Raw genomic sequence first — 26,834 nt, forward strand, 5'->3', positions numbered from 1 at the left:
GAATTCTAAAGACTTCCAACAGGACAAATCGACCCCACATCATTTGGAGATCTGTGTCTAAGCGTATTAAGATTATTTATCGTGCACTGATATTCTTACATTTGTACTCTACATATATAGTGGGTCAAAGGACCATGTTTTCACCCTGGGCAGTGTGGCCCAGTTCATTGGAGCATCATCCTGTAACAGAAAGGTTGTAGGTTCGATCCCTAGTCAGGGCACATACCTGTGTTGCCAGTGTGATCTCTGGACCAGGCACGTTTGGGAGGCAACCAATTGATGCTTCTCTCTTGCATCGATGTTTTCTCTCTCCTTTCCTCTCTCTCTAAAAGCAGTGAAAAAATGTCCTTGGGAGAGGATTAAAGAAAAAAAGACCCTGTTTTCATAGCTTTGATTAACTCCTAGAAAAACAGAGATTAATTGAAGTATATGTTGTATGTTAAAATTTTCACTTAGTAAAATTCATTATATTCTAATTAGAATGAGAGAGAAGCAGTTTGCGCGGACAGACCTGGGAATAGTTTTATTTTCTAATACTGGGCCTTCCTTTGCATGCCGTTTGTTAGGATAAAAATCCTATAAAGAACTTCACATGACTCGAACTCTGAAGTGGAATTTGCTACAACTTACACATTTCTAGAATTCACAACCTCAGGCTACCTGAACCAGTGATAAAATAGTTGACAGCTAATTTCTCGATAACAAATTAGCAAAGAAAATGAAGTGCTTTGAACGGAGACGGGAAAAGGGGGATCACGATTCAGTCACCTCCAGTTTCTTGGGTTTCCAAGCCAGAGATCACAAACTACGGCCCGCGGCCAAATCCAGCTCTGCTACTGGCTCCCGTGCTGCCTGCTGCACCCTCGTGCTAGTGACAGAATTGAGTGGCAATGGCAGCAAAGACAGTGGCCTGGACAGCCCGATATATTCACTGCCTGGCCCTTTGCAGAAAACGGGGGCTGGCCCTTTGCTCTAAACTGTTGGGCACTTTCTTGGCAGTGATGGTCCCTGAAACGTTCGACTCAAATGATTTCAAAAAGACTGCCCTGCCTGATGTCTGAATCAACCAAACAAAACCAAGACAAACCAAAACCAGAGAAACACGGCTCCCTCGTCTGGAGCACAAAAATATCTTCAATCTGGTGCCACAGACTCAGGAGATTGTATTAACTCAAATTATTCTTTGTAGATTGTCTGACACTAGACCACCTCCTACTTTGTGCTGTTCCCCCCAGGAACGAGACCGGTACCGTGAACAACAGCAGCAGTGCGTTAGTATGAGAGCCCCCGTATCTACTGGAGGCTTACAGTGCACTTTCGTGTCTTACAGCTAGTCAACAGCCTCGACAGGTGGGTGGTGGTAATGACCCATTTTACAGACGAGGAAACTGCATACAAAGAGGGTAAGGAGCTTTACCACGTCACACACTTGGGAGTGTCTGAGCTGGTTAGAAGCAGTCTTTCGCCCTCCCCTGCGTCACGACCCACCACTCATATGAGGAGCCCATCTTTTTTTAGTGTCCGCTGAAATGGGATTTTATCTGGATCTCACAGAATCACAGAGTTTTAGTACTGAAACACTTTGGACACTGGCACTGCCCCGGCCCAGCGCACCTCATTTTGTCGGTAGTGATGAACATTTATAGGATGCTTTAAAGTGGAAGAAGACATCCACATATTCTCTTATGATGCTCATGTCAGCCCTGGGAAGGAGGCAGGTCTGCTTTTCAGAAAGGAAATGGAGGAGCAGGGAGGACAGGTGTGTTACCCAGCAGGGGTCAGGGCTGGGTCCTGTCCCTGAGTTTGCTGACTCCGAGGCCCATTATGGTTCCACAAGGTCACCTGAGCCAACGATCCATTGATTTGATTTGTTCCAAAGTCACCTAGCTTGTTGTCAGCTGCACCGGGGCTAGAACAGGATTGAAAATACAGTTGGCCTTCTATATCCATGGGTTCTGCACCTGCAGATTCAGGCGATTTTAGATTGAAAATATTTGTAGGGGAAAATGTTGCGCCGTCGCTGATGTAGTCAGGTCTGTGTAGTCAGACCTGCAATGGTTGTGTTTGTAGTAAACACGTACAGACTTTTTTATGTTGTTATTCTCTCAACAATACAGCATAACAGCTATTCGCCTAGCATTTCCATTGTATTAAGTGTTGTAAATAGTCTGTAGATGATTTAAAACATACGGGAGGATGTACATGGGTTATATGCAAATACAATCCCATTTTATATGAGGGACGTGAGCATCCACAGATTTTGGTGGATGGACATCTGCAGGGGGTCCTGGGACCAGTCTCCTGCAGACACCCAGGGACAACTGTGTGGTAACCCCAGAATCTTGGGCCAGGACAGGAAAGCTGAGAAAGGCAGTCTGATTACCGCCCCGGGAGCATGGAACGTGAGGTCTCCCCAGGCTCTGCAGGGTCCTGGGTTTCTAGTGACAGCTGTGTGTCCATCCACTGCACCCTCACTGAACACGATGGTGCCAAGCACTGTATTCAAGCAGTGGTTTCCAAACTGGACGGCTCGTTAAAACAGAGACTTCTGGGCTCCATCACTGGAGTTTCCATTCTGTAGATCTGGGGTGGGGCCCAACAATTTGCATTCCTAACAAGTTCCCAGGTTGGCCAGGCTGCTGCCAGGACCATACTTGGGGAACTGTTGGATTGGAGGCTGGAGACACAGCAAATAAACCAGAGATGGCTGTGGTTCCTGCCCTGGAACTGGAATGGGGCTTACACATGCGAGTGAGTGGGTGAGTGAATGAATGAAGAGCTGTAGCAGAGGTCGGTATGGGAGGTGCAGGGAGCAGAGGAAAGAAGCCCATTCTGGCTGGCTAGGCACAGGAGGCTCTGCGGAGGAGGTGGCCTCAGGTGGGCTCTGAAGATGCAGGAGGCTTTATCCAGGCAGAAGGGCAGGTGTTTTTACACAAAAGGAGCAGCAGGTGAAAAGGCCCAGGCACAGAAGAGTGGGAGGCTGGAGAGCCCTGACAAGTATGGGGGCGGAAGCTCCTCATTGATTAGTGTGAGTAGCATGAAAGATTTGTGGGTAAGAGACATGGTGGGGGATAGTGAGAGGCTGGAGAGTGCAACAGGAGCCAGGTCCCAAAGGGCCTTGCATGGCTCGTGGAAAAGCTGGGATTTTATTTGAGTGTCAGGAAGGATGATGGAATGTTTGGATTCCATTTTGCTGGGTGACCTTGAGCAAGTTCCTTAACCTCTCTGTGCTGCTGCTGCCGCATCTGTGAAATGAGAATGATAGTGGGGTTTTGGGAAGATTGCATGGGATAGTGTAGGTAAAATACTGCCAGGTGCATTGTTTTGCATCGGTTCAGTGTTTTTGTTAGTTTATTTTAGTTAGCATTTTCTGCTTTCCTGAGAGAGATGCTAAGGTTGGGTATTTCTGTGTCATCTCAGGTCTGTAATTAGCCTGTTTTCTTCAAGAAAGAGAACAGCAAGAGTCTCTCCAGTGCACAAATGTAAGTGCTTGTCCTCTTTGACTGTCTTTGTCTTTTTTTTTTTAGAAGTAATTTCATGGCTCGTGCACTTGAGATTCCATCAGGAAAGCAGAGCCTCTTGGTGGGGCAGATGATCACCCTGCTGGGCGCTCATTGGCAAATCGCTGTTCTGTTAATTAACACTACATGGTACTGAAGCTCTGAACTCCTTTCAAACTCACCCTTTCTCACTTGGGGTTTGCATTGTGTCTGCTCTCCTCTTTTGAGCCCTGGGGACCTTCGTCTTTGCTCTGTCCTGGGCCCAGCAGCCCAGAGGGACAGGGGCCAGGGGCCTCCTCCACACTCGCCTGCCTTGTGCGTCCTGGCTCTGCTGCTTCCTTCTCTCCCCAACATCCCCAATTGCCTACTTTTTGGAAAATTTCCTGATTTATCGCAGATGTAGAGGGGACATGCGTTTCTATTACAAGTGCTTCGCTTTGACTTGGCGTGCCTTCGCGGTCCTCAACTCGGTCCTCAGCGTGGTGCCTGGGTCTGTGCAATGAGCCTCTGTCTGTGCCACAGCCAGCAGGCCCTTGGGACGCTGCTCTGCCAGTGCAGGTGCAACGGGTCCTCCCAACAAAACCCTCTGAACAGATGCCTTTCCAAGTCAGGTCTCTAGGTCTTCATGTTACTGCTCTCACTGCTTTCCTTGAGACTGTGCCCTTAGGCATTTTCTTAAAAAAAAAACAAAAACAAAACCCAAACAAACAAAAACAAAGATGGGCCTGACTGGTGTGACTCGGTTGGTTGGGTGGCATCCTGCAAAGTAAAAAGTTGCTGGTTCAATTCCCGGTCAGGGCACATGCCTGGGTTGTGGGTTTGGTCCCTGGTTGGTGTGCGTGCAAGAGGCAACTGATCGATGTTTCTCTCATATGTGGATGTTTGGAGTTTAATGGATACAGAGTTTCAGTTTGGGAAGATGAAAAAGCTTGGGAGATGGGTGGGGTGATGGTTGCACAACAATGGGAATGTGCTTAATGCCAGTGAACTGTGCAATTAGAAATGGTTACAATGGTAAATCTTCCGTGTAAATAAGGGAGGAACCACCTCATGGGAAGGAAACATTTTTAAAGCACAAAATGAACATTTGGGGGAAAGCAAAAATACAAAAAGAACCTTTCTGAAAGCCCCGTTTATTGATTCTTAGTCATTCTCTCACCTTTGGGTTGTAAAAATGTGCCATGTGCAACTCCGGCTGCTCACAAAATGATCGTGCTCCGTGCATTCAATTTAAAAGTAGAACTCAGACGACTCACCCATTCATTTAGCGCATTTATGGAGCCTAAGTGGGAGGCACAGCACTCAGCACTGAATAAAACAATCAGTGCAAACTCACTAATTGAATTTAATGTAAAATGGTCAACATTTTTCTTACACATCGCTCAGCAAGCCGCAGAACTTCAGGAATCTGGTGTCTCTTGGCTCTCGTGGGCTTTATTGGCGAGTCCCTTTCAGGTTGCCGGGAGGAGGCAAGCCCAGATTGTATTTGATGATGAGCTTTTGCTGCAAAGACTTAAGATAATGAAGTATGGGGGCAGCGTGTCCTTAGCTCCACAGTGTCCTTGGGTCTCAGGGCTTCTCTTGGACGGTATGGGAATGGTGACCCAGTGTTCTTTGGATGCCAGACCAAGCATGAGTCACCTGCCTTTCTATATGCCCCTCACATTCCTACATCCCCACAGAGGATTTGATTGGGCCCACTTTTTTTTTTTCAGTAAGAGTGACCCCATTGGGCAGGGAGTCCCTCTGAGTAGTCTCCAAAGCATAAGGTTGCTGTAACAATTAAATAATGAGTGTAAAAGTCTTCATTAGAGCTTCATTCAGGGCATGGTAAGTGCCGAGTAAATGCTTTCATTATTATGAAGTGAGGCAGGCACAGTGTCAGACCCCAAGGATGAGAGTGGGGGGCACGGGGACTAGGTGTAAAATCTGAGCAAGGTTTCGCGCGCTGTACCCGCCTCATTTCAAATAATAAATTGGCCAACAAGCTGCTGTACGTGTGCCCCGGGCTCTAGCATCACGGCAAGGGCAGAAGCAGCCGGATCCTCTCTTATGTTTCTGCTTGTGAATCGTGGCCCCAAGAGATTTGCAGCATCTTGAGTGTGTTGACAACAAAATTCATGCTATTTATTGACAAAAGAGAATTTCCACCTAACTTATGCATTTAGAGTCTGGAAAGTGGCAGGTTTCATTTGATCTACACCATTTGCTAAAGAGTATTTAGACAGATTCAGAGAGGAAATGGAGAGAACTCGCTTTGCCAACTTGATGGTCCAGTTTCCTGAAGAGCTCACCTTTGTGGAGAACCTACTGCGTGCTGTACACGATCCCCTCTAACCCTCATTCTGAGGGTTATTAGCTCCATGGTACAGGTGGGGAAACTGAGGCTTAGAGATGACCAGTGTCACGTGGCTGACAAGAGCCAATGCTGAAAACCCAGGCAGTCTGACCTCGGGCACTTCTGGTTTTCAAGGTTCAACACTTTCACTTTTAATTAAGAAACATCACTGTGATTGGTGGACTTTCGCTCTTCATTAGGTCTTTGGAAGGACACTGAGCTTCGTCACATCACTAAGAACATAGAGGAGCATTCTACTACCATGTCATTGTGAGCTTTGATGTTCGAAAATTGTCCATTGATCAACCAGGAATGTTTCTGGAGCACTTTGTGTGTGCTGAGCATGGTGTCTGCTCGGCACATGCAAAGTGCGCCATTCAAAGCAATTGTCTGCTGCCCCGTCCGGACTGACCCTCAGGATTTTATGGCTGATACCCTCTTCAGGGCACACGTGCATTTTTCATTTCTACTTGTCTACCGAAAGCAGCGTTTCTCCTGCCCCAGTCACTTGTGTCCGTAAATCTGGAATCATACCGATTGATGTTCCTCATGTTCTGATTCTTGACAAGAGGCCTCCTGAAAGATTGCCCAGTGCTGAAAGGGCACAGTGGTCTTAAGAATTTAAAAAACGAAATTAATAAAATAAAGGCTTTTTACCAGTGTGCATGGTCAAGCAGGAGCAGAGATAATACAGGGAAAAGAAAAAGCACTCTGTTCTTCTGCAAGACTTTGGTTCCCGTTGCCTGCATTCCCGGGTCATCTCGCCTAGAAGTGAAGCCGGTGAGGTGTTTAGCACGCAGCTGCTCGCATATTTGGTTCGGAGGCTGTTGATGAGGAAGGCTGCTTTGTGATTGGGCCGTGGGAGCCAACTGCCACCCCCTGCAGAGGGACAGCTTCTGGGTGGGGGATGCTGGAAGGAGCTGCTTGAACTTCCTCTGTCCCTGTGCGCCTCACCTAAGCTCAATGACATTGTTTGTTCCTGTGTTTGTTTTTAAATCATGCTTTGAGTATTTTTCTCTTTGATTGTAAAAGCAACACATGCTTATTGTTGAGAATTTGGAAACCACAGAAAAGGATAAAGAAGAACATAAAAATCACCCATAATCCTCTTCCCCCACAATTAACCTTTTGGTATGGTTTCTTTTGGTCTTTTTTCTTGCTTATTATTACCATTAGTGTTTATCATAATAATTATTATTACATATCCAGGAGCACACAGAATATACAATTTTAAAGCTTGCTGTTTCGACATCATTTAATTCCTTCAAAAACATTTTTATGGCTGCATAACAGCCCATAATGTGAGTATATCATAATTTACTTAATTATTTCCCAATTATTGGAATAGTTTAGGTGGTTTTCAGTTTTCACAGTGGGATTTTTAATGTCTGTAATACATTTCTTACGTAGAAAGATATGTGTGGTCAGCTTATAACATTTGGAAATTAATACTTCACTAGAGAGTATTTGCAAATGACTTTTATTTCTGAAACTAATTTACTATATAGAAATATAATCACTTCAATATAGAGAGCTAATGCCTACCTTTTATTACTATCTGTCCCCACACACTCAAAAACGTACTAAGCTACTGTAAATTTATATGTCTATACTTAGTAACAACATCTCCTTAATATAAACATTATTATTCAGCTTTGACAGTTGAATGATCCATGCAGAGTGCTAAAAGTTGGGTAAATTATATGTACATGTTATTATTTATTTTGGGTTTTGCCACAAATCATGTTAAATTGGCTATGGATGTGTCATAAGAAGGCTAGCAAATCTTCCGCCCGGGTACTAGGAAGACTTTCTGGGTGAGGGTGGGTGAAGAGCGGATCAGAGCTGGATGGGGAGGAGCTGGAGGCACAGAAGTGGAGCAGGTGCCGCTGTCCATTGCCAGCTGCAGTCACAGCCGCCGAGAGCACGCTCGGAGAAGGGGAGCCACTCAGGTGGCCACAGCACAGACACCAAGAAAGAGGGAGGAGATAAGAGAGATGGTGCTGGTAACGAGGGTCAGACATTAAGGGCCAGAAACCGGGTTTTCGAGTGGTCTTTCCTCTGACAGAAAGTGGGGAGCCATTCCAGGAGTTGAGCACGGAGGTGAGAGAGAGTTTTGTTTTAAAGAGTTCATGTGGTGGCAGAGCATGGGATGGGCTGGAGTGGTGAAATCCTGAAGGAAGGACCCTGAGGACCTCTGGTCAGCCAGCAGGAACAGAACTGTGCTAGCTTCAGAACTGGGCTCTTTCTGAAGCCTCTCATTTTATCACCTCTGCTGAGAGATGGGGAAATTGAGGTTTGCTGAAGTCATGTGGCCAGAGAGTTGCAGAGTAGGTGTTAACTCTAATACCGAAGCTCAGGCTCATCAACTCTCTGCGGTGAGGTGAGGCAGGCTGAGGCCAGGTGAGGCAGTGGGGTTGGAGAAGAAGGGGTACCTGCATTAATGATCATGGAGGCAAAATCTGGTGAACTGGGCAGCTAGTCATACGTGAAGGGGCAAGGAAGGAGGGGGATTCCCAATACCACTGAATATTGGGGACAGATGGTCACATTGGATGCTGATGCTGTTGGCATTTAGAGAGTGAAGATGAGAAATTGGGTTTTAGAGGTTCACAATTGGAGGCCTAAGCCGCGCTGACACTTTCAGAAAGTCATGAGGCACATGGGCCAGGAGCCTAGGAGAACGGCCTGCATTGCTGATGTAGAGTTCGTAGACATCAGATTAGTGGGAATTTAGTTCTGATTGAAGTAGGTTGCAAATACACGTTAAAGCAGCCAAAGCACAATGTAATGTGATAAAATAAATTTAAATTCTCACCTTTCAATAGAGAATGCTCTCTTTAAATTCTTTGGGGTGTCATAAGCTCCTGGAGCCAGAAGGAGCCAAGTTTCATCTTCTTCCAGTTCCAAAACCTTCAGTCTTCTCGTCCCGTGTCCTCTGGTGTTGAGGCCTCTGAGCAGGCAGGTCAGTGTGCTCCTCATTTTTAACATCATCAAGACCATCGAGGTGACTTGGCCAGGAGAGTCCATTCTTCTCACAGACCCATGAGGTCCAGCCCAGGGTGCACAGAGGTCCCCCCACCCCCACATTCCTGCATGTCAGTCCTGCAAGCACTGGAGGCTCTAGCTCTTTCCTTTCTCCAGTGACAAGGACGGTGTCCCCAGCTTGCAGAAATGAACCCTGAGAGTGAGGGCTGCCCTGTGCTGCTGGTGGGGGGAGGGGCATGGGAAGTGTGAAGACTGATGAGCGGGTGTCCGATAAACAGCGTAGCTCCTGGGCCGTTAGAAGTCACTGGGGGGTAGAAAAGGCGGGGCACCCACAAATGAATGTGGTGCCTTCGATATCTTATCCATCACACTTTAAAGAAAGCCATGCCCTGTTTCCCCTCCTAACTCGAAGGAAAATCAAACACACCAGTTCCTTTGGAAGAACTGAAAAGTGAAGTTTTTGCCCAACATTTCCTACTTTGTTGTGGGTTTTCACACATGGGCCCTTGACCCTGGCCTCAGTCACGAGAACCTCACTGCGACCGCAGCGCTGCCACAGAACCACGACAACTCGAGGGCAGAGGGGGAGAGGGGCACGGCGGGGGGCCACCCGGGTGGGGTGCTTGTCTCTTACGGAACCTGACCCGAAGTTCGTAATAAGCATTTACTGGACCAAAGACCCAAGAGCCAAACACTGGCAAAATCCAAGTGACTGGCGACCCATGAAGCATAAACGTTTCCCGTCACCTGAGACCCTTCAAGCATGGAACACAAACCGTACAAAGTGGAACACATTTGCAAACGTGAAGGTGAAGCCATTAAAGCAACAGGAAAGGCTTTCTCACGACTGGCTGAGTGAGCTGTGCACTGTCAACTGCCTGGCACCTAGGTGACCAATAAACGTCGGCTCCTTTGTCCCTCGCTAACTGATCTTCCCGGAGAGGCACCGTGTATCTACTGAACGGAGTAGAGTCCTTCCTTCCTTCCTTCTGTGGAGATTTAGAGCCCCTGCTATGTGTTAGGTGCTGAGAGAGACACAAAGAAGAGATAATGCCACCTTGGGTCCCCAAGCGAGGGAATGACCAGGTGAGATGTGGCTGTACGGCCGTGCGACCTTCCTGAGGGAAGGGCTGGGGTCTGACTCATCTTTGTAGAACAGCACCTGGCTGAGAAATGGAGCTGGGCAACTGATGATCGGAGGGACGAGGCAGTGAATGAAGGTATGCCCTGAGCGAGAGGAGTGGTCCACAGGTATGCCCACGGTGGGCACGTCCTGCAGATGGGTCGTTCTGCGTAGGAGCACTCGAGAGGTTTCAGAAAGGACATTGGTCAAGTGGAATCAGGGACGTCCCTGAGTCTGTGTGTGGGTCTGACCTTTGGGTTTGAATAAAATTCAGAGGATGTGTGTGAAATGGTACTGCCTCTGGTATCTTCAGGGTCATCCTCTCAGCTAATTCTTTCTCTTCTGTGTAGAAAGAGGCTCCGGTTTTACATACTTAAAAAAAAAAAGAAAAGCCCTCCTTCCTCTGTTTCACCCTGTGACCCCATTTTCCTCTTCTTCTCAACAATCAGTCCACTTGAAAGCATAGTATTTGAATTGACTTTTACTTCTTACCTCCAGTTCATTCCTACTCCCTGGAGGAGATCGAGTTCCCGTAACAGAGCCTCTTCAGGGTCACAACTCAGTGTGGGGAGAGACCAGGCCAGTTCTGTGAACCGCCGTTGCTAGCCCAATGCCTGGCACACAGCTGGTGCTCAGCACGTCTTTGCTGAGTGGTTTATGACATTATGTCTTCTTTCATCTCAGCAGCATCGGCCATCACTGAAACCCTTGCTCTGTTTCACTTCCCTGATGTCCCCTAGGCTGGATTTTGCCCTATCCTTTTCATTCATCCACTCTCCTTCTTCTCTCCCTCTTCTCAGGCCTTAAATACTGGTGTTCAAATTCTGTCCTTGGCCACCTTGCCTTCTCCTTTTTATACCCCTAGCTTCAGAGAGCAGGTGTCCAACCCTACGGCTTTAATGACATGAGTCTCATATCAGTATCTCAAACACTAACCTCTTTCCCATGCACTATACCTGTACAGCCAGGGCCACGTGGGCATCTCCAATTAGGTGTCTCTTTGGCACTTAACAAACCCAACTTAACATCCTCTCTTCTTGTCCAAGACCTTTCCTTCTTGTCCTTCCTCCTATCCCCTCTCCAAAAGAGGAATAGAAATAAAAATAAATCCACACAGAGAAGCAATGCTCTATGCCTCTCCTTTTGTTCTGTGCCTGTACCATTTTTCTCATCTTCCAAGCCAGAAACCTGGGAGTCATCGATGATTTATCTCTGTCCCTTCTCTCTCACATTCAGTCTCTAATTCCTGCAATTCTACTGCCTCCCCCCACCCCCACCGCCCCCACTTAATTTCTAAGAGAACTTAGCTACATATCGCAAGTGCTTCTTTGCTTCCAAATTTTGCGTTGCCTGGAAAGGCTCCCTGTCAACACGTAGTATTCCCTTGCTTCCCCATGTGGCCTAGGTACATACATGTGTGCGTGCATCTCTGTGCCCCTGCAGTGCAGGGGTCACGCGCCTTCTTTCTCATTCTGTTTTCTATTATAAACTTCTCACTGTCGTTGACATTCTTCCAAAGAGTAATTTTATATGGCCAAATAATATTCCCTTCCATCTCGCTGCATGTTAAATTCTCCCCTGGGGTTTGAAGTGGCATGGACCTGAAAGGGAGATAGGAACGGACCGGGCCTAGGCAGGCCGACCGCTCCCCGAGACCCGCCTCTCACTGGCTGTGTGACCTCAGTCAGCTGAAGCTCCCTTGTCTCGATTTCTAAGTCTGCAAAGTGAGAAAAACTGCATCTCCCTTACAGAGCCACTGGGAGGCTCAGAGGACATGTTCTACATGATTATCCAACCCAAGGCCTACACGTAGTAAATGCACAATAAATGTTCATTCCTCTTTACCTTCCCCTTCTCCCGGCTTTTCCAATTCTCTGCCCTCAACCACCTCTCGGACACCTGTGGCATTTTCTTTCTGGAAAGCACAGCACCCTCTAAGGAGTTCAGGGTTTTAAAGCTTGCACCTTCTGATTGCTTTGTGGGGACTCTCTGGGGGTACATTTGTGCCCCGCCACCCAAATTTCTAGACTCTGTGCTCAGAGCGGCTGCCAGAGACACATGATACAGAGGAGAAGCTGTGGGAGCCTCTCTGGGGTGGAACAGGGCATGGTGCTGGTCTAGCATCCCTCATTGCAGGAGTCCCCCGTGACTGAGACCCAGAGCCGAGCTTGGCCGACCCAGCTGGGCCCGGCTGGCTGAGCCACAGCTTTCATCTCATCCTCATCGTCTGTAGCTTCTGCTGTCGGCTTGGCAGTGTGGCTGCAGGGACAGGGGAGTCATTCTTGTGACGTTTGGCTTGGGGGGCTCTGCCTCTCAGTTCCAGGTTCTTTCTCCTCTTCTCCTTTCCTGTCTTCAGGCTCTTGCTTTCGCGGCTGACCTCGCTTTTCATCAGGCGAGTAGAAATTGTGCAATTTGCCTCCCATTGTTTTGACAATGGATGTGATTTGTACACGGCTGCACCCCATAATGTCCCTATTTATGGCGGCTCTCTGATCTGGAGGTGAGCCTGAGGAGGGGGAAGCATCCAGCCCATCTTCTGACTCAGAAATCCTTCTTTATTGTCACCGCAGCGACCTTCACCCGTGATCTCTTCCCGCCCGAGGGGCGGCGCAAAAACATCTGTGGGGTCTGCAAAAACATTGGTGGGGTGTCCCGTGTGCTCACGAAACTTCCTGGTAGGGAGCCCCCACATCACATGGCCCACGTGGTCTGGAATCCAGACCTTTTTTGATGCTTTGTGTATGGTAAAAACCTTGTCAAATTTCTAAATGACAATTCATGCTGGCTTTCACACTGTCTTTAATTTGGAGGACAGGGAAATTGTCTTCAAGTCACTGTGACATTTGGGCCCCGGAAGTGGGTTGAACTGCGTAGGTACATTCTCAGCCTGCGTTACTCCACGGCGCACGTGGTCTTAGTCACCGTCACAGCGTGGGATGGTGACCTTACTTAGCAAACACCTGCTCACGTCATTAACATGGAAGCAGAACAAAGCAGACATGACCACGGCCCTGAGCCAGCTCACATTTATTGGAGGGAGGGAGACATTAGTGATTGCAATAAGGCGTGTGGCAAGTGCTGAGGAGTGGCATCGCCCAAGTGCCACAGGAGCCCCCAGATGCAGGCGTATGCTCATGGGCCGACAGCCTCCCAGACGTTTACCGTATTTTTCAGACTATAAGACGCACTAGACTTGTTGGGGAAATCTTTGAGGAGGCCGAGAAGCTTGCCGGGTGGAGCGTGTGGGCAGCCATGTTGACAGAGAGCACTGTGCCGTCGAGCAGAGATGGGGGAAGAGCCAGTCTTTCAAAGAAGTGCAGTCTGTCATGATGAGAGCCTGGGCTGGGGGCAGGGCTTGGAGAAAGATAGAGGAAAGGACCTTTTTGGGATCAGAGCCCCAAGTCAGGCACTGTCTCATGGAAACATAAGAATGACTTGTTTTCACATGAAAATACTTCCTTAAACATAACTTGCATTGCAATGCCGAGCCAACTTACACTCTAGAAGAAAGCTACAGCCAAAACCTCCTGTTAGCTACTTCCCTGTTTCAGTTGTAACCAGCCAGCTCACTGAAGCCCTCCCACTAGAGTCGCAATCTTGCCCACGTCCCTTCCTCCCAGCTCCGTGCACTTCTCACTGGCGAGCCCAGGGTTTGAATAGCCTCGATGGCCACCGGCACCTCTGCTATTAGCTGCTGCAGCCTCCAGCTGTTTTGGTCCTCGGAGGGTAACACGCATCAGTACTTTGCGGTGGATGCACCTCAGTGTTAATGAATAGAATACTACAGCCTTCACCTTGGCGTCTGCAGGTACCTGAGAGGCAAATGAACAGATTGCAGAAGCCTGCTCCCTCCAGGCACCAAAGCCTTAATTAGGGGCAAACCCCAACATGTTACTCAGCTCCTATATGCTCGTGTGCACCAAATGCAAAGGATGTGGTACATGAAAAAAGAGAACCAACTTAAATGACTTCCATTTCTGTTTATACTCACATAGCTCAAGCTTCATGCCAGGTGCTATTTTAAGCAGTTTATATGTATTAACTTATTTAATCCTCATACTATAAAATCCCTTTTGAGGTAAGTACTGTCATAGCCTCCATTTACAAGTATGGCAACTGGACTAACTTGTCCAAGTTCACACAGCCATGGATTTGAACCAGGGCAGCCTGGTTCCAGCGATCTGTGCTTCTACCCCATCTGGTGAATCTCAGTGTGGTTACGCAGGATCCACACTCCCACTTCCTTCAGAGGTGGTGGCTGTGCAGAAGGTCACCCCAAGGGACTGACTAATTCCAGGGGCGAATGGCTAGCTCCCTGAGCAGCTTACACACTTCAACTGGCCACCTGCTCACATCACGCACGCAGAAGGGAGAGCTTCCTGCGAACTAGTCTCACCCAGAGGCGTGCATGTGGCCAGCAGGGGAGGGTGACCACGACCTAGCTCGTCACCCACACTCTTGACGCTGGGGCCATTGAAACAGTGTCCTCCTTCCCTGTCTTCAGTCTTCACTGTCACAAGGTCTGACCCATACTGACCCCCATCATTTCTGTTTCGCTTTTGTTTTTAATTCCAATCATCATGATTTTTTTGTGCAAGGTCTTGAAAGAGCAAGTAGAAAGATATTCAGAGCACATATACATCTTTCTTCTCCGAGTGATGTTTATTTAAACGCATATATCCTGGCTTTCTGTGTAGAGTTGCAAGCAATACCTTTCTATTGAAATGTTAATAGGCGTGTAAACTTCAAAATCAAGTTTTGCATGTGGGGGAAGGGCTTTTTCTGCTTCTATTCAATGGTTTTCCTTGTCCACCCTCCCTCATTATCAACCCCTGTCTTGCCCCAGCCCTTTCCATCACGTGGAACTGCATTCTTTTGCTAAAAAGTCTAGAATGCACCTTTCTTATTTCAAAAATTAGCATGTTAAGCGTTAGGGTCACGGACGGATGGCAGATAATGGACCCCTGCCCAACACGATTCATGAGGCTTTTCTTTATCTCAGCCTTGGCCTGCAGAGTTCACCTCTTTATTTGGGAGCTTTTCCAAGGGGACGATTCTGAGGCCGACCCTGCATAATATTTTCTCCAGGGCTTCAGATAGGTTTTAGGTTTTCTTTTCTTTTTTACCTTCTAAAAAGGCAGGAAAAGAAATATAAGTGATGTAAGTTCCTGGAGGCAAAGTACTGCAGTGGGCGCAGTGAGCTGCCAGAAAGAGGAGAGATGGCAGTTTTTTCCTTCTGAAGAGATGACATGGACACAAGGTGGCCCCTGTGGGCAGCAGTGGGGCCGGCTGCCCACAGGACATCCCCCCCAGAGGCAGAGCGAGCGGCCCCTGGCGTTCACCCACGTGCAAACAAGAAGCATTACGGAGTGTAAGACAATGAAAATGCTGTCTATGGCCCCTAGACTTACCTTTCTGAGGACCTTGTGGACTCCATTGTGTGTGCGAGTGTATAGCTGGCTTCGAGTTTCTTTTCTTTTTCTTACTTTCTCTTTCCTTTGTTTCCTCACTAATTATGTTTATCTTGTTATACTGCGTGTGGTTTGCGAGCCCCCTTTATGTCTTTTTTGGGGGAAACAGGATAGGACTGTTAATCCCTAAACTGGAAATGAGTTTGTAATATGAATTTCAGTGATTTTGATTCTGTTATTTTAAGGAGTGAGTTTTGTTCTCTAGGTAGTTCTTTTCAATAGTATCCTGCTCTTATTTCGTGGAGGCAAACTTCTCCTGTCTCTCTGGGAACATCAGCAATGTTTTTAGATTATTGTTTCTTCTCCCTGCATCATGTTTCCTCAAGTTCTTTTTCTCCCAGGTTATAGGCTTTTCTCAGAAAGCTGGTGATGCTGGGTTGTCTGGCTGGGCTGCTAAAGAGCTGCCTGGAAGCATGAGTGGGTGGTGGGTGGGCTTCACTGGACAGTGGCCCAGGGGCTTCTCCTGGGGCGGCCCTGAGGGTGGTGTGTGCAGGTCCGTCCTCTTGCCCTGGAATTAAAAACATTAAAAGGCCTCTCCCAGCCTCTGGGCTGCAGGGCAAAGGCTGGGCAGTCAGCTTCCGGGAGCCCAGTAAGGAGGGCTGGGTCTCAGGAGAAAGCATTCAACATCCTGTATGGGCATAGCCACAGAACTGCCCTGTGGGCAGTGACCCTCAGCTATGCTGGTGGCCAGCCCTGAACTTGTGGACCTTCCAGACCTGAGTACTCACACTCTTCCCTTGGGCATGGGGAATGGGGTCGGGGCAGAGGATCTCAGGGTCTAGTTCCATCTCAAACAACCTCCACCAAATCCTGGTTTTCTGTCCCTCCCCTCTGTGTACCTGATCCAAAGGAACCTGTTGGGGCCAGTTCTGAGCCTCCTGGGGATCCAGCAGGTTGGTTTCAGCTTCCTGGCTGGGGCTTTTTAGGTTAGTCTCTGAATCCCCTAAATCAGCTACACTGTCCGTCAGCTTTTGTGTTGCTGTCATCGTCTCCTTTCCTATTTTGTTTCCATCCTTATACATTTTTATCTTAAAGAAAAAGCTCTGAGCTTGGGAGGAAGAGATGCTAGATAGATTTGCTCATCTGTCAGGATTACCCAGTAGGTCGTCAGTTACATTATGAATTTCATTTTCCCACACAGCTCAGCTGGACTCACTCTCCTTTCCCTGGTTTGAGACTGTGATTGTCTAACTTGGTTGGCTCTTTGCCTTTCTTATCTGTAAGATAGGACTGTTTTTCGTCACATCTACCTTCAGGTTGTTGCTGGAGCTGCTGAGTGTTACCACCTGGGTTCTGGGTTAAAGTTAACAGCGCTGGCAAAATCAGGTTCACAGGGCGAGGGTGAGTCTCTTCCAGGGTCAGTGAAAATACTCAGGCCTGACCTCTGGTTTTCATCCTTCTTTCCAGATCAACAATTTAGCACGACCCTCCACTTCTGTTGACACAGCCATTTGGGAGACAGCGAAGAGCACTTATCTCTGAGAGGCCACAGCCCCTCTCTGGCCAGGGCCACAGAATGACTATTAACGGTGATGGAACTTTTAGAAGAGGAATTATCCTCTCCCCGTTGCCCTTCCTGCTTTCTCCTCTTTTCCTTCTAAGTACAAGCACTGTCCTGTCCTCCGATAACAAGAGCCTTCCCTCTTTTTCCGACTTGAGTTTCCCTTTTCCTGCCCAGCGGTGCATTCCCCCAGGGTGCCTAGGCCAAGTGGGCACACCTTACGTGACACATTATCCACTAGACAGTACCTTTGCTCCACGGATCTGCAGAGCCCAGGGACTAATCAGGCCTTCTAAGGAGCAAGGCCAAGTGCAGCAGGGCGGGGCTCTATGGCTTCCATAGGGTTGTATGTCTCTAGTGCTGATGCAGGGGCCAAGACTTCTCTAGAAACACTTCCTGCTGTAAGAGGGAAACCGTGGTCGCACAGGGGCATAGGAGAGAAGTTCCTCAACCTCCTTCCCAGTGAAAACACCCAGCTTCTCCTTTCCCATTCCCACCATCCTGTTGCCCTTGACTACAGTGGGGGGTGGACGAAGCATCTGTAGCAAAGACTGAGCCATCCGCAGGTGTTAGTGTGTGAGGCTCACTGAGATGGGACAGCAGCTCTGTCCTCCTCTTGCCACTGAAAATCTCCCCTTTCTAGACAGCCCTTCTCGTGCTAACACCCACACCAGGCCTTGGCCAGTGCGGCCAGTGAGGCCTGGAGCGGGCAAGGGCCTGACCCAGAAAGCTGAACTGGGATGGCCTGGCATGTGGGGGGCTGAGAGGGTCTGCTTCGGGCTAAGTCTGAGAGCAGGGAGTGAGGATCTCTATCCTGTAGCACCCCCATGCAAGGGAAGGGAGCCCTGGGAGCTGGCTTGGAGGAAAAGGAGCTGGAGGCTGCCACCTTCAGCCTCCTCCTAGAGAGACCAGCAAGCCCCAGAGGGAAGGGAGGGAACTCTCGGCATGTGCAGCCCGACTGCCCAGCCCCCACTCAGCTGAGAGGTGAATGGGGCTGAGGTTGGGCAGACAGATCTGGGCAGGATGCCCTGACCTACCACTCATGAGGGGTATGGTGTGAAGCAAGTTACTCCATCTTCAAATAGGGATAGAACAATACCTGGCTCAGAAGGTTAATACAGATGCTGGAAGGCCAGCACTGTGCCAGGCACAAAGGAAGCATACAAGAAACGACAACTATTATGGCGGTCTCTCCCTAATTATGTACCAAGCTGTCCCGCCATGCTTTGTACGTGATGATGCAGTCACCGTGGGGGTTCTGGTTCACAAAGGAATCTCTGCGCCAACCCGTCTGAAAGGGCTTACTCCGTCCTGCCCCCTGCAGTGCCCCACCTCGCCCCCTCTACCTGGGGTTGGGGTGCACCCTGACCCTAAGGCCAGGCTCTGATGCTAACCCTTGCCCTCTTGCTTCTCCACAGACCTACGCAGAATGACGGCCGGCTTCATGGGCATGGCGGTGGCCATCATCCTCTTCGGCTGGATCATCGGCGTGCTGGGCTGCTGCTGGGACCGAGGCCTTATGCAGTACGTGGCGGGGCTGCTCTTCCTCATGGGAGGTAAGGCGTGGGCCTGGGGGGCTCCTGGGGATGGGATTCTGGTAGAATGGCTGGGAGCAGGGCAGATGAAAGCTATGACTCGTGTGGGCTCTACCCGTTCACTCATTCATTCACTCATCCAGAATATTTTTGAATTCTTTTTAACTGCTTGCCACTGCACTAGCTGCTGCAGATGCAGAGGCTAAGGAGATGAGTAAGGTGTGGTCCTTACCCTCAGGGGTCTGACTGCCTGGTGTGGGAGAGACTGTGCGGCTATGGCATTGACGGAGGTTAGACCCTGGCATTTTATACACATACTAGATGTCAGGGTTGGAAGCAGGTGCTGTCTGGTTGCTCTCTGTTACTGCCACGGCCATAGGACCAATGCAGTCCTTACCAAGGGATTGTCGGTGCGGAGGACATACGGCTATGCAGGAACAGCTTCCTGTCCATGGGACACGAATGTTAGTCAACAATCTACATACGTGTGCCTCTCTTCTCCATGCAGAGCTAAAATGTGCTTTTTTGGTCTCCCGCTGTGAGTCTCAGGTCCAAGCAGAGCTAACCATGGGGCGTGTCCATCACAGCTGGCTCCTCAGAGAGGAGTGGATTGGTGAATGCGCAGAGCGGGGTAGGGGGGAATCGGGCTCCAATGGGGGGATGTTTCTAAGTCCCACTGACCACGCGCGTCTGCCCAGCCCAGGTCCCTGTTGCAAGCTGCCTGGCTCTGGGTTTCTGAGCAGAGGAGGGAGCTAAGGAGCAGGCCAGCTGGGGAAAGGAGGTAGCTGTCCCTGCAGGTGTTCACAGGCCTCTGGGGGCTGGTGAGCATGGACTTGAGAGAGGAGGAGAATGGCAAGACCGGTCCCAGGGCTGCCCTGTTGGGTCCCACAGTGGCTGGCAGGGGTGGGTGGTGGGAGGGCCTGGGGGGCTCCCTGGCAGCTCTCACAAAACCAGCCTGCTGACCTTTGCCGATCCTCGGTGTCCACCCCAGTGAAACAAGGGGTAAACCCTACATCCGAACGTGGTTTTAGTAGCAGCTGGATCCTTTTGGCTTCCACTTCCAGTGGATATTTTGTGTGGCCCTGGAAATGTAACAAGAAAAGTGGGGGGCTCTGTTTGTAGTGAGTGGTCTCGCTAAGGCTCTTGGTTTTACAAAGACAGGCTCCAGGAACACGGGGCTTTTCTAAGGCTCTGGTGAGGTCTCCCAGGAACCTGAGAAAAGCTGAGTAAACAGGCCTCAGGCTGAGCAGGAATCCAGGACGGGAGCTCTTGGAGCTGACACTCTTTCATCTCCTGCCCCTCCCAGCTCCCTGCACACACACCCTGCACCCCCTCCCTCCAGGCCAGGCACAGGGCTCCCATCTGCCCAGGTGCTAAGACTCCAGGAGCTGTGGACTCTGACCGCGTCCTCCTGGGCTGCTGAAGTCAGCTTCCAGAGACAGAATCTTAGCGTCCTTACTGGCAGCCAGGGTAGTTCAGGTGCCCAGAGCCAGGACGGACCCCACTCAGGGAGAGGAGCCGTGCGTGCTCCATACCTGCCCAGCAGAGGGAGCTACACTGCGAGGCTGGGGATCAACCCAGAAATGATGCCTTGACCGGTAGACAACGTGTGTCAGAAGGAGACACTTCAGCCCCAACCCCTCCCAAAACCCGAGCAGTCCCTGCCCCCCAAGAGCGAAACTTCTAGGTTGACCTGTTGAAGAACTTGGAGAGTCAGCTAGCTGTGACAACCACCTCACGGACACAGCAAAGTGACCCATCTCTCAAACTACAGACCTTGATGACAAAGTGTGACAAAATGGGCCGTGGCCTACGCCTGCTCCCAGAGTGGATTTTGGGCGTCTGTCACAGAGCACAGACAGGTGCCTAGAGGGTTAGAAGAGTGACAGGTGAGAACAGCTGGTGGGGACCAACCACAGCGGTGCGTGGGAGGTGGCCAGTGCTGGGGAGCAGGTGAAAAAGGAGCGGTCGGCGAGTGTGGCAAAGATAAATTTGGAGTCAAGGATCTGAAGACGGAACGGAAGCCGACTTTGGATGAGACCACTAGGGCCCAAAAGAAAATGGAAGAACTCTATTCACAGCCTGTCCAGATACAAAGGAAGATGGACCACACCGGGCACTTCTCTGCTCCAGATTTAACTATTTCCCTCGGCTAGAGAGGGTCCCCCTGCACTCTGTGAAATAACTAGCAACAAATTGTTTAATTAACACTCAACCCAGAGGAGGCAATTAAGTAGGGCAGCCTTGTCGAGCCAGGAGGCTGGGGGTGGTGGGTGGGATCCAGTTTTCCCTTTGGCAGGGCTTCCAGGGGAGGATCGAGCCCAAACTGGCACGGCACCACTCGGGTGCCAGCAACTGCCAGAGACAAGTGTCTGGATGAATCATCAGTGGTATTCAGAAGCGCAGGAATAGGATGACACGGGGGAGACAGCCTGCCGAGGGAGCATGTGACGGCTACGATTACTCGTAGTGCCCTCGCTGGGTGAGCCTCAGAGACGCCTCGTGCACACGGATCTACCAGGTGACCGTGAACCTCCAGCCCATGCCCCTCCCCACCCTCCATATTCTTAGAAGACTTCACCATCTCTGCCACTGCCCCCACGGGACTGAGCCCCCAGCAGCTCCTGTCTAGGCTGGAGCCTCCTTGCTGCCACCCAGCAATCAGCCCTTCACAGAGCCGTTAGCATGACTTTTTTTAAAAGCCCAAATTCCTTTCTCTTCTTCTGAAGCTGACTCAGTCCACTTGGGCTGCTGTAGCAAAATGCCACAGGCTGGGAGGCTTATAAACGACGTACATTTAGTTCTCACTGTTCTGTGAGTTCCTTATTCTCTTTTCAACTTGGTTTGAACAGGCCTGCGGTCTGTGTGCTTCTGATACAACGCGTCCCTGGTTCTCTCTGGAAGTAGGGATGTTAGAAATGGAAGGGACCCAGAGACCATCCAGCTCGGCCTCCTTGTGCTTCCAGATAGCCGTTGTCATGTCAGCTGTCCCAGGTCACCCAGCTGGTGAGGGGCATCCCGGGAGCCCGAGCCCAGCCCGTGACACCGGCCCGCTGCCTCTGCTTTCAGCACCCCTTGTTGCAGACAACCACAACCCCCGTGTCTCACACACATCTCCCACACAGCATGGCTCCAGTTCCGTGCCACTGAGCCAATGCCAGTGTTCCCGGAATCTCTTTCCATTCCCCTTCTGTCCCTCACTTCTCAAAGCACAGAGGGGCATCTGGCGGCCATAATTGAGGGCATGGATGGTAATGGGAAAAGGAAATCATTAAAGGTCCTTTTTCTACCACCTGTGGTCAGTGTAACCTTTTCTACCTTCCCAGTCAGTCAGGAGGAATGGAGAGAATGCCCCAAGCTATCAAGTTTGAGTGATTGCAGTGATTTGCAAACCACTGATGCCAAATGCCCTCCCCAGCTCACCAGGGAGCAGTTCATCGGTGGGATGAACCCCGGACACCCATCTTTGATAGACAAAGACCTTGATAAAGGCCTAGCAATTCTGAAGATGTAGAAGCTAAAAATGGAAAGTGTAAGACATAGGGGTCCTGCCTGGAGGACTATTTCTTTAAGGCAGTAAAGTCATTTCAGAGGCTCCGATGAAGTAGAACAACATCCAGGTTCCCATCAGCCTCTCCGCTGTCGTTCTTCACGACTTGGAAACATGGCTGGGATGGTGGTTCTGTAAGTCCGGGAGGCACTGCGCCTGGAACTGCATGCCTCCTGGGTGAGAGAGGAGAAACCACGTGTATAAATTAGGTAATCTGGGGAGGGGGAGAAAAGTCAGTAAGCCAATGACTTACCAAGATGCAAAGCTCATACGAAACCCTCAGTAAGTGGTGGCTGTTACTGGGGTAGGTATTCCCGAAGTGAAGTCCCTCTTAGCAGGCAGGGAAGTGTCCATGCTCTTCCACGGCCAGTCAAGGGCGTAACACGGATCTGCTTACCCTGCTAACTGATCTGTAGTTTCCCAGGAGACCTCGCTAGGCCATCACAAATCTTCGCTTGACTGTTCATCTCATAACCTTTCTCTCAAAATCCAAAGCAGAGCTCCAGAAAGTGCTTCACACCCTGGAGCATGTCTTGCCCTTTGGAAGGAATGTATTTGAATATGTATTAGCATTTGATAATTGCATTCAAAACAAAGACATCAGGCAGAGGAGGCACAGTGTCAGGAGGATTGGAACATGACATTCACTCTTTCCTAAGGTAGAATGAGTGGCCAGGATCTGTCCCTTTGGCAACCCAGGCAGCAGGAGAGTTTACATCACCTTTGAGTTGGAAAGGACCCCAAAGGGTCCTACCCTTGCCACCCAATGGGACCTGCCTCCATTATAGATTTGCCCTGGGGAAGAGAACACTCAGCAGCCTTGGCCCTGTCCGCCCAGATCCGGTCAATGAAGGCCATGGCAGATGCCCTGTAACCCGCCTGTCCAAACATTCAAGAAAGCATATTCTCTGAGCAGGGGTGGCTTTGTCATTGAATCCCCAGAGGGAAGTGCTGAGACCGAGCAGCCCCTGGGAGGAGATGGAAAGCAGGGTGGCTGGGGAAGGCATCCAAGAGAGCTCTCTGGGAAGAAGTAATCCTTGTCTCTCGGAGTGCTTGCCCACCCCCAATTTCCTGCCATCTAGTGGGAGTGGGTGGTAAAGTCCTTGCACGTGAAGTGTTATCCTCCTGTAAGGGGGAATAATGGTTTTATCACAGAGAACCGGTAGGACCAGAGGGGCCCGGACTAGCCATGAGACCTGGGAAAGTTACTGAACCACTTCTGACACGTGGCTACAACCTTCTGGTCTGTGCCCGGAGGTCACAATGGTGCCCACCTGAAGCAGGGCTGCCACTTAGAGTTGACACATGAGAAGGCCTTGGACAGTGCCTGGCACTGTTCTCAATCAACGTTTAAGTATTATTTTTTTTTTAAGCTACTGAAATACTGCTTCTTTAAATAGCCACGTCTAGTGACATTCTGCTTTGAGCAGCCCTATGCCACCACTACAGAGACCGTGCTGTGGGATGAGAAAGAGGAAATTGCTTGGACAGACAGTGTCTTTCTGGCAAATTACCTACTCATTCATTCCTTCATTCACTTATTCATGTGATGTTCTATTACCTCTTATATCATTGGATAGTGTAGCACTGTGTGCATTGTTTTATTGTGTTGTAGGCCAGGCTCGCACTACACAACCACCGGTCCGCCTCTGGCACCGGGCCACGCCCAAACTCCCTGATCCCGGGGCACTGCTGCCTTTGCTATAGGAACTCCAGGGATCTTGAGAAATCAGGTCTTTATTCTGTGTGCAGCTCCCTTTCCCCCTGTCTCAGGCCACGTCTGTTGTGCTTAAAATCACCCCTCTTGTTTGATGACTGAATAATTACACAAAGCTGGTTCTGCTTCCCTTTGGTCAAAAGCTGACTCCCTGAACATTGCCCACGCAACCTGCTCGCAGGGCTGAGCTGCATTTACCGCCTGCTGGATGAGGGAGCGCACCTCTTTGTAGAGCTGGCAGGGTCTGGGGAAGGGGGCGGGGAAGGTCAGAGGTCACTCAGAACTCGAAGTGTGGGTCAAGGCCTTTATTTCCGTGTGGGTGTTTCATGAAGACTGGGTGAGAATGCCAGTGGAAACAGCGGGGTTGATAAAATCTGAGCTCACACATTGTCTGTGGCAGTGGATGGATCTTTTGGGAAGTGCCTGGAATGAACAATCAAACCCCTTCCGTGGGTGGCACAGCCCTGAAAGGGAAGAACAGCCGAGTTGGGTTACTGTGGATTGTAAGGTGTGGTTTTGGTTCATTATCTGGGCTGAGTGTGGGGTGGATGACTTGGGGTGTCCCTCAGGATGAGTGGTTCCTCCATGCCCTGGTGCCTTCCTGACCAGCCTGTAGCCACCAACACAGACATGCTCAGATGTGTCTGAATTACCGAGTGACTGTCGTCCTGGCTCACGCTGGGACCCTGACAGCCTGAGGTCTCCTCCTGTCCTGAAATAAGACTGTCCCTCCTAGGGTAGAAGTACTGACATCACTACACTGAATTGGGGTCCTTTGCTTCTAGATGATGGCAGCAACTGGGGGGTGGGGGACAGGCAGGCAGGAGCAGAGAGGGCAGGGTGGCTGGAGACTGCCTCTGTCACTGGGGTGGTTGCAGAGAAAGCTCATTGCTCCAGCAGCCTTTTCAGTGGAAACAGAAGGACCCAGAATGGGGTGGGGAATCCACAGAGCTTGATTGCCATGGAAACTTGGGTGGTTTCTAAAGCGACTTCAAAAGCTACCCTCCCTGTGGCTTGTCTAGGATGTTCTTACACATCCTAGGTGTGAAAGCTTCAGAGAAAGGGAACTTGTCAGGCAAGCTTCTGGCCCTTGAAACTAGTCATAAGTCAAAGAAAAATCCTGGGCCCTGAAGCTAATGGAGAGACCCCTCCTGCTGGGCTTGGAAGCTGCTCGGAGGGAACAAGAACGAAGGTGTGAGTGAGGAGGAATTTCCTTTCTCTGGTCCTGGGGGCAGGGAGGGGGCTCTGCCCTGAAAGGCCCCTTGTCACCCCCATTACTGGCACCATGCGTGTGGGGATCTGAGCCTGAGGACCAGACGCAGGGCCTGAAAGATGGGCTGAGAGGGCATCGCCAGCGGGCAAGTCAGAGTGTGTGCACAGGAAGGAGGGCCCCAGCTACTTCTGTGTACCAGAGAGATGGCTTGGGAGAGTGGCCCAGGTCAGAGGTGTGGGGGGCAGGGCCAGGCAGCCCCCCTCCACCAGAGCGCAGTCAGGCCACCACTGGGCCCAGGGCACATCCCTGCACCTTGCTGTCATGATGCCCCCTGTGGGTGAGGGTAGAGGGAGCCTGGCAAGCCTGAACTGTTTGTCTGCATTGCACAGGGGGGCTGGTGATGGCCTTGAAGGGGGTGCCAATGGGAGATGGCTTCTGGGGAGGCCTTACAGGGCGTATGGAGCTTGCCCCTGGAGTGGTAAAGGAATTGTGCTCTTGTGGACGTACTTGTCATCCTAACAGAACCTGGGCTATTGGGACAGGTGGGTGGTGACTTGTGTTTGTCCCCAGGAATAAAATAATTGGAGAATGAGGGCCCGTGTAAAGCCGCTGTGCCTCCCTGACATTCTGGAAGTCTCCCGGTGGCAAACACTTCCTTGTTGTCAGACCGCGTCTCATGCCTTGCATCTTTATTTGGGACTTGGAAAATACTCACCCTGTCTATCTGCAGAAGCCATCAACAGATCAAAGGTGTCCAAGACATGTCTGTGAAAGAGCTGAGCCCTCCCCCGCTTTCGTTAGCCAACAGAACCGGCCAGTTGCTCATTACATAAACAACCTGCTGTTGGGTACTTGCTAAGTAGGAGGGACCATGGAGGATGAAAGAAAATAAAACTCATTCCTGCTCTGGAGTCTGTCAATGTTAGAGAGCCGCAGATACTCAGATCCATTAGCGTGACAAATGAGCTGTTTTCCTTTTAATGACTGACATCTTCGAAGTGCAAAATATAAAAAGAATTCTGTCTTTTCAGCAGAAAAGAAGCTAGGGCATCTTCAACTTACTATTCTTAGGGAAGGAAGGTGCTGGTCACCCAGAAAGGGTGGATGGGAGTCAGTTATGGTCCAGGTCACATGTTTTAGCTTACAGGGCCCCAAAGAGGGTAAGGTCTCACTTGACCTTGACATCCCTCCAGGAGGCAGGGATGTGGAGGTGGAGGAGGCAGACAGGGACAAGGTCAGAGCTCACCAAGCATCTCAGCTGTATCAGCGGTGAATGCTCTTCAAACCTGATTTCTTTCATCAGCCCTGCAGCCCATACGCTTGTCATCACCTCCCTCATTTCGTAGATAATGAACTAGGCAGGGTGGGGGGGGGGGGTGGGAAACGAAACTAGTAGAGTCATGTGATTAAGTAAATGGTGGACCCTTAATCTAAGGTCCTCACAGCAGTCCCTGTCCCCCTCTTCTCTGTTCCTGGGACCTGGAGGAGAAAATAAAAGGACACCGGGCAACGCCACCTGGGATCAAAAAGTAGGCTGAGGATTTAATGGGCAGGGCAGACACAAGCTTCCTGAAAAGCAATCATTGACATCTGTAACCCAGAGGGGTCCTCCTCAGTCCCCACTGGCAAGGGCCGGGCAGGGCGGGAGGGAGAAGGGTGGAGAAGGTGCAAAGGGAGTCACTTCTACCATCCAAGTGTTAAAAATGGTGTGAGATCAGGCCTGAGTCAAAGTTCGGTAGTCTTGGGCACACTTCTCCCTGTAGCTCAGTTCCACCATCTGCAAAACAGCACCTGCCTGGTTGGTGGGGGGGGGGGTGGTTGCCAGAAGGAAATAAGTTGTGTCCTAGGCTTAGAACTGCGCCTGGCACAGAAGGAGCGCTTTCTGCATTTTCATTTAC

At 50.1% G+C, this 26,834-nt stretch overlaps 1 protein-coding gene across 1 annotated transcript in view; it reads left to right on the forward strand.

Moving 5' to 3' along the window:
• TMEM178B (transmembrane protein 178B) overlaps nt 1–26,834 on the forward strand; it is a 323,697-nt gene that overhangs the window by 269,349 nt on the left and 27,514 nt on the right. The window contains exon 3 of the mRNA XM_024555054.3: nt 18,340–18,477. Coding sequence (XP_024410822.1) covers nt 18,340–18,477 — 138 coding nt within the window. The remainder of the gene's footprint in view (nt 1–18,339; nt 18,478–26,834) is intronic.

This window comes from Desmodus rotundus, chromosome 6, assembly GCF_022682495.2.
Source record: "Desmodus rotundus isolate HL8 chromosome 6, HLdesRot8A.1, whole genome shotgun sequence".
In the NCBI taxonomy this organism is placed as follows: Eukaryota; Metazoa; Chordata; class Mammalia; order Chiroptera; family Phyllostomidae; genus Desmodus; species Desmodus rotundus.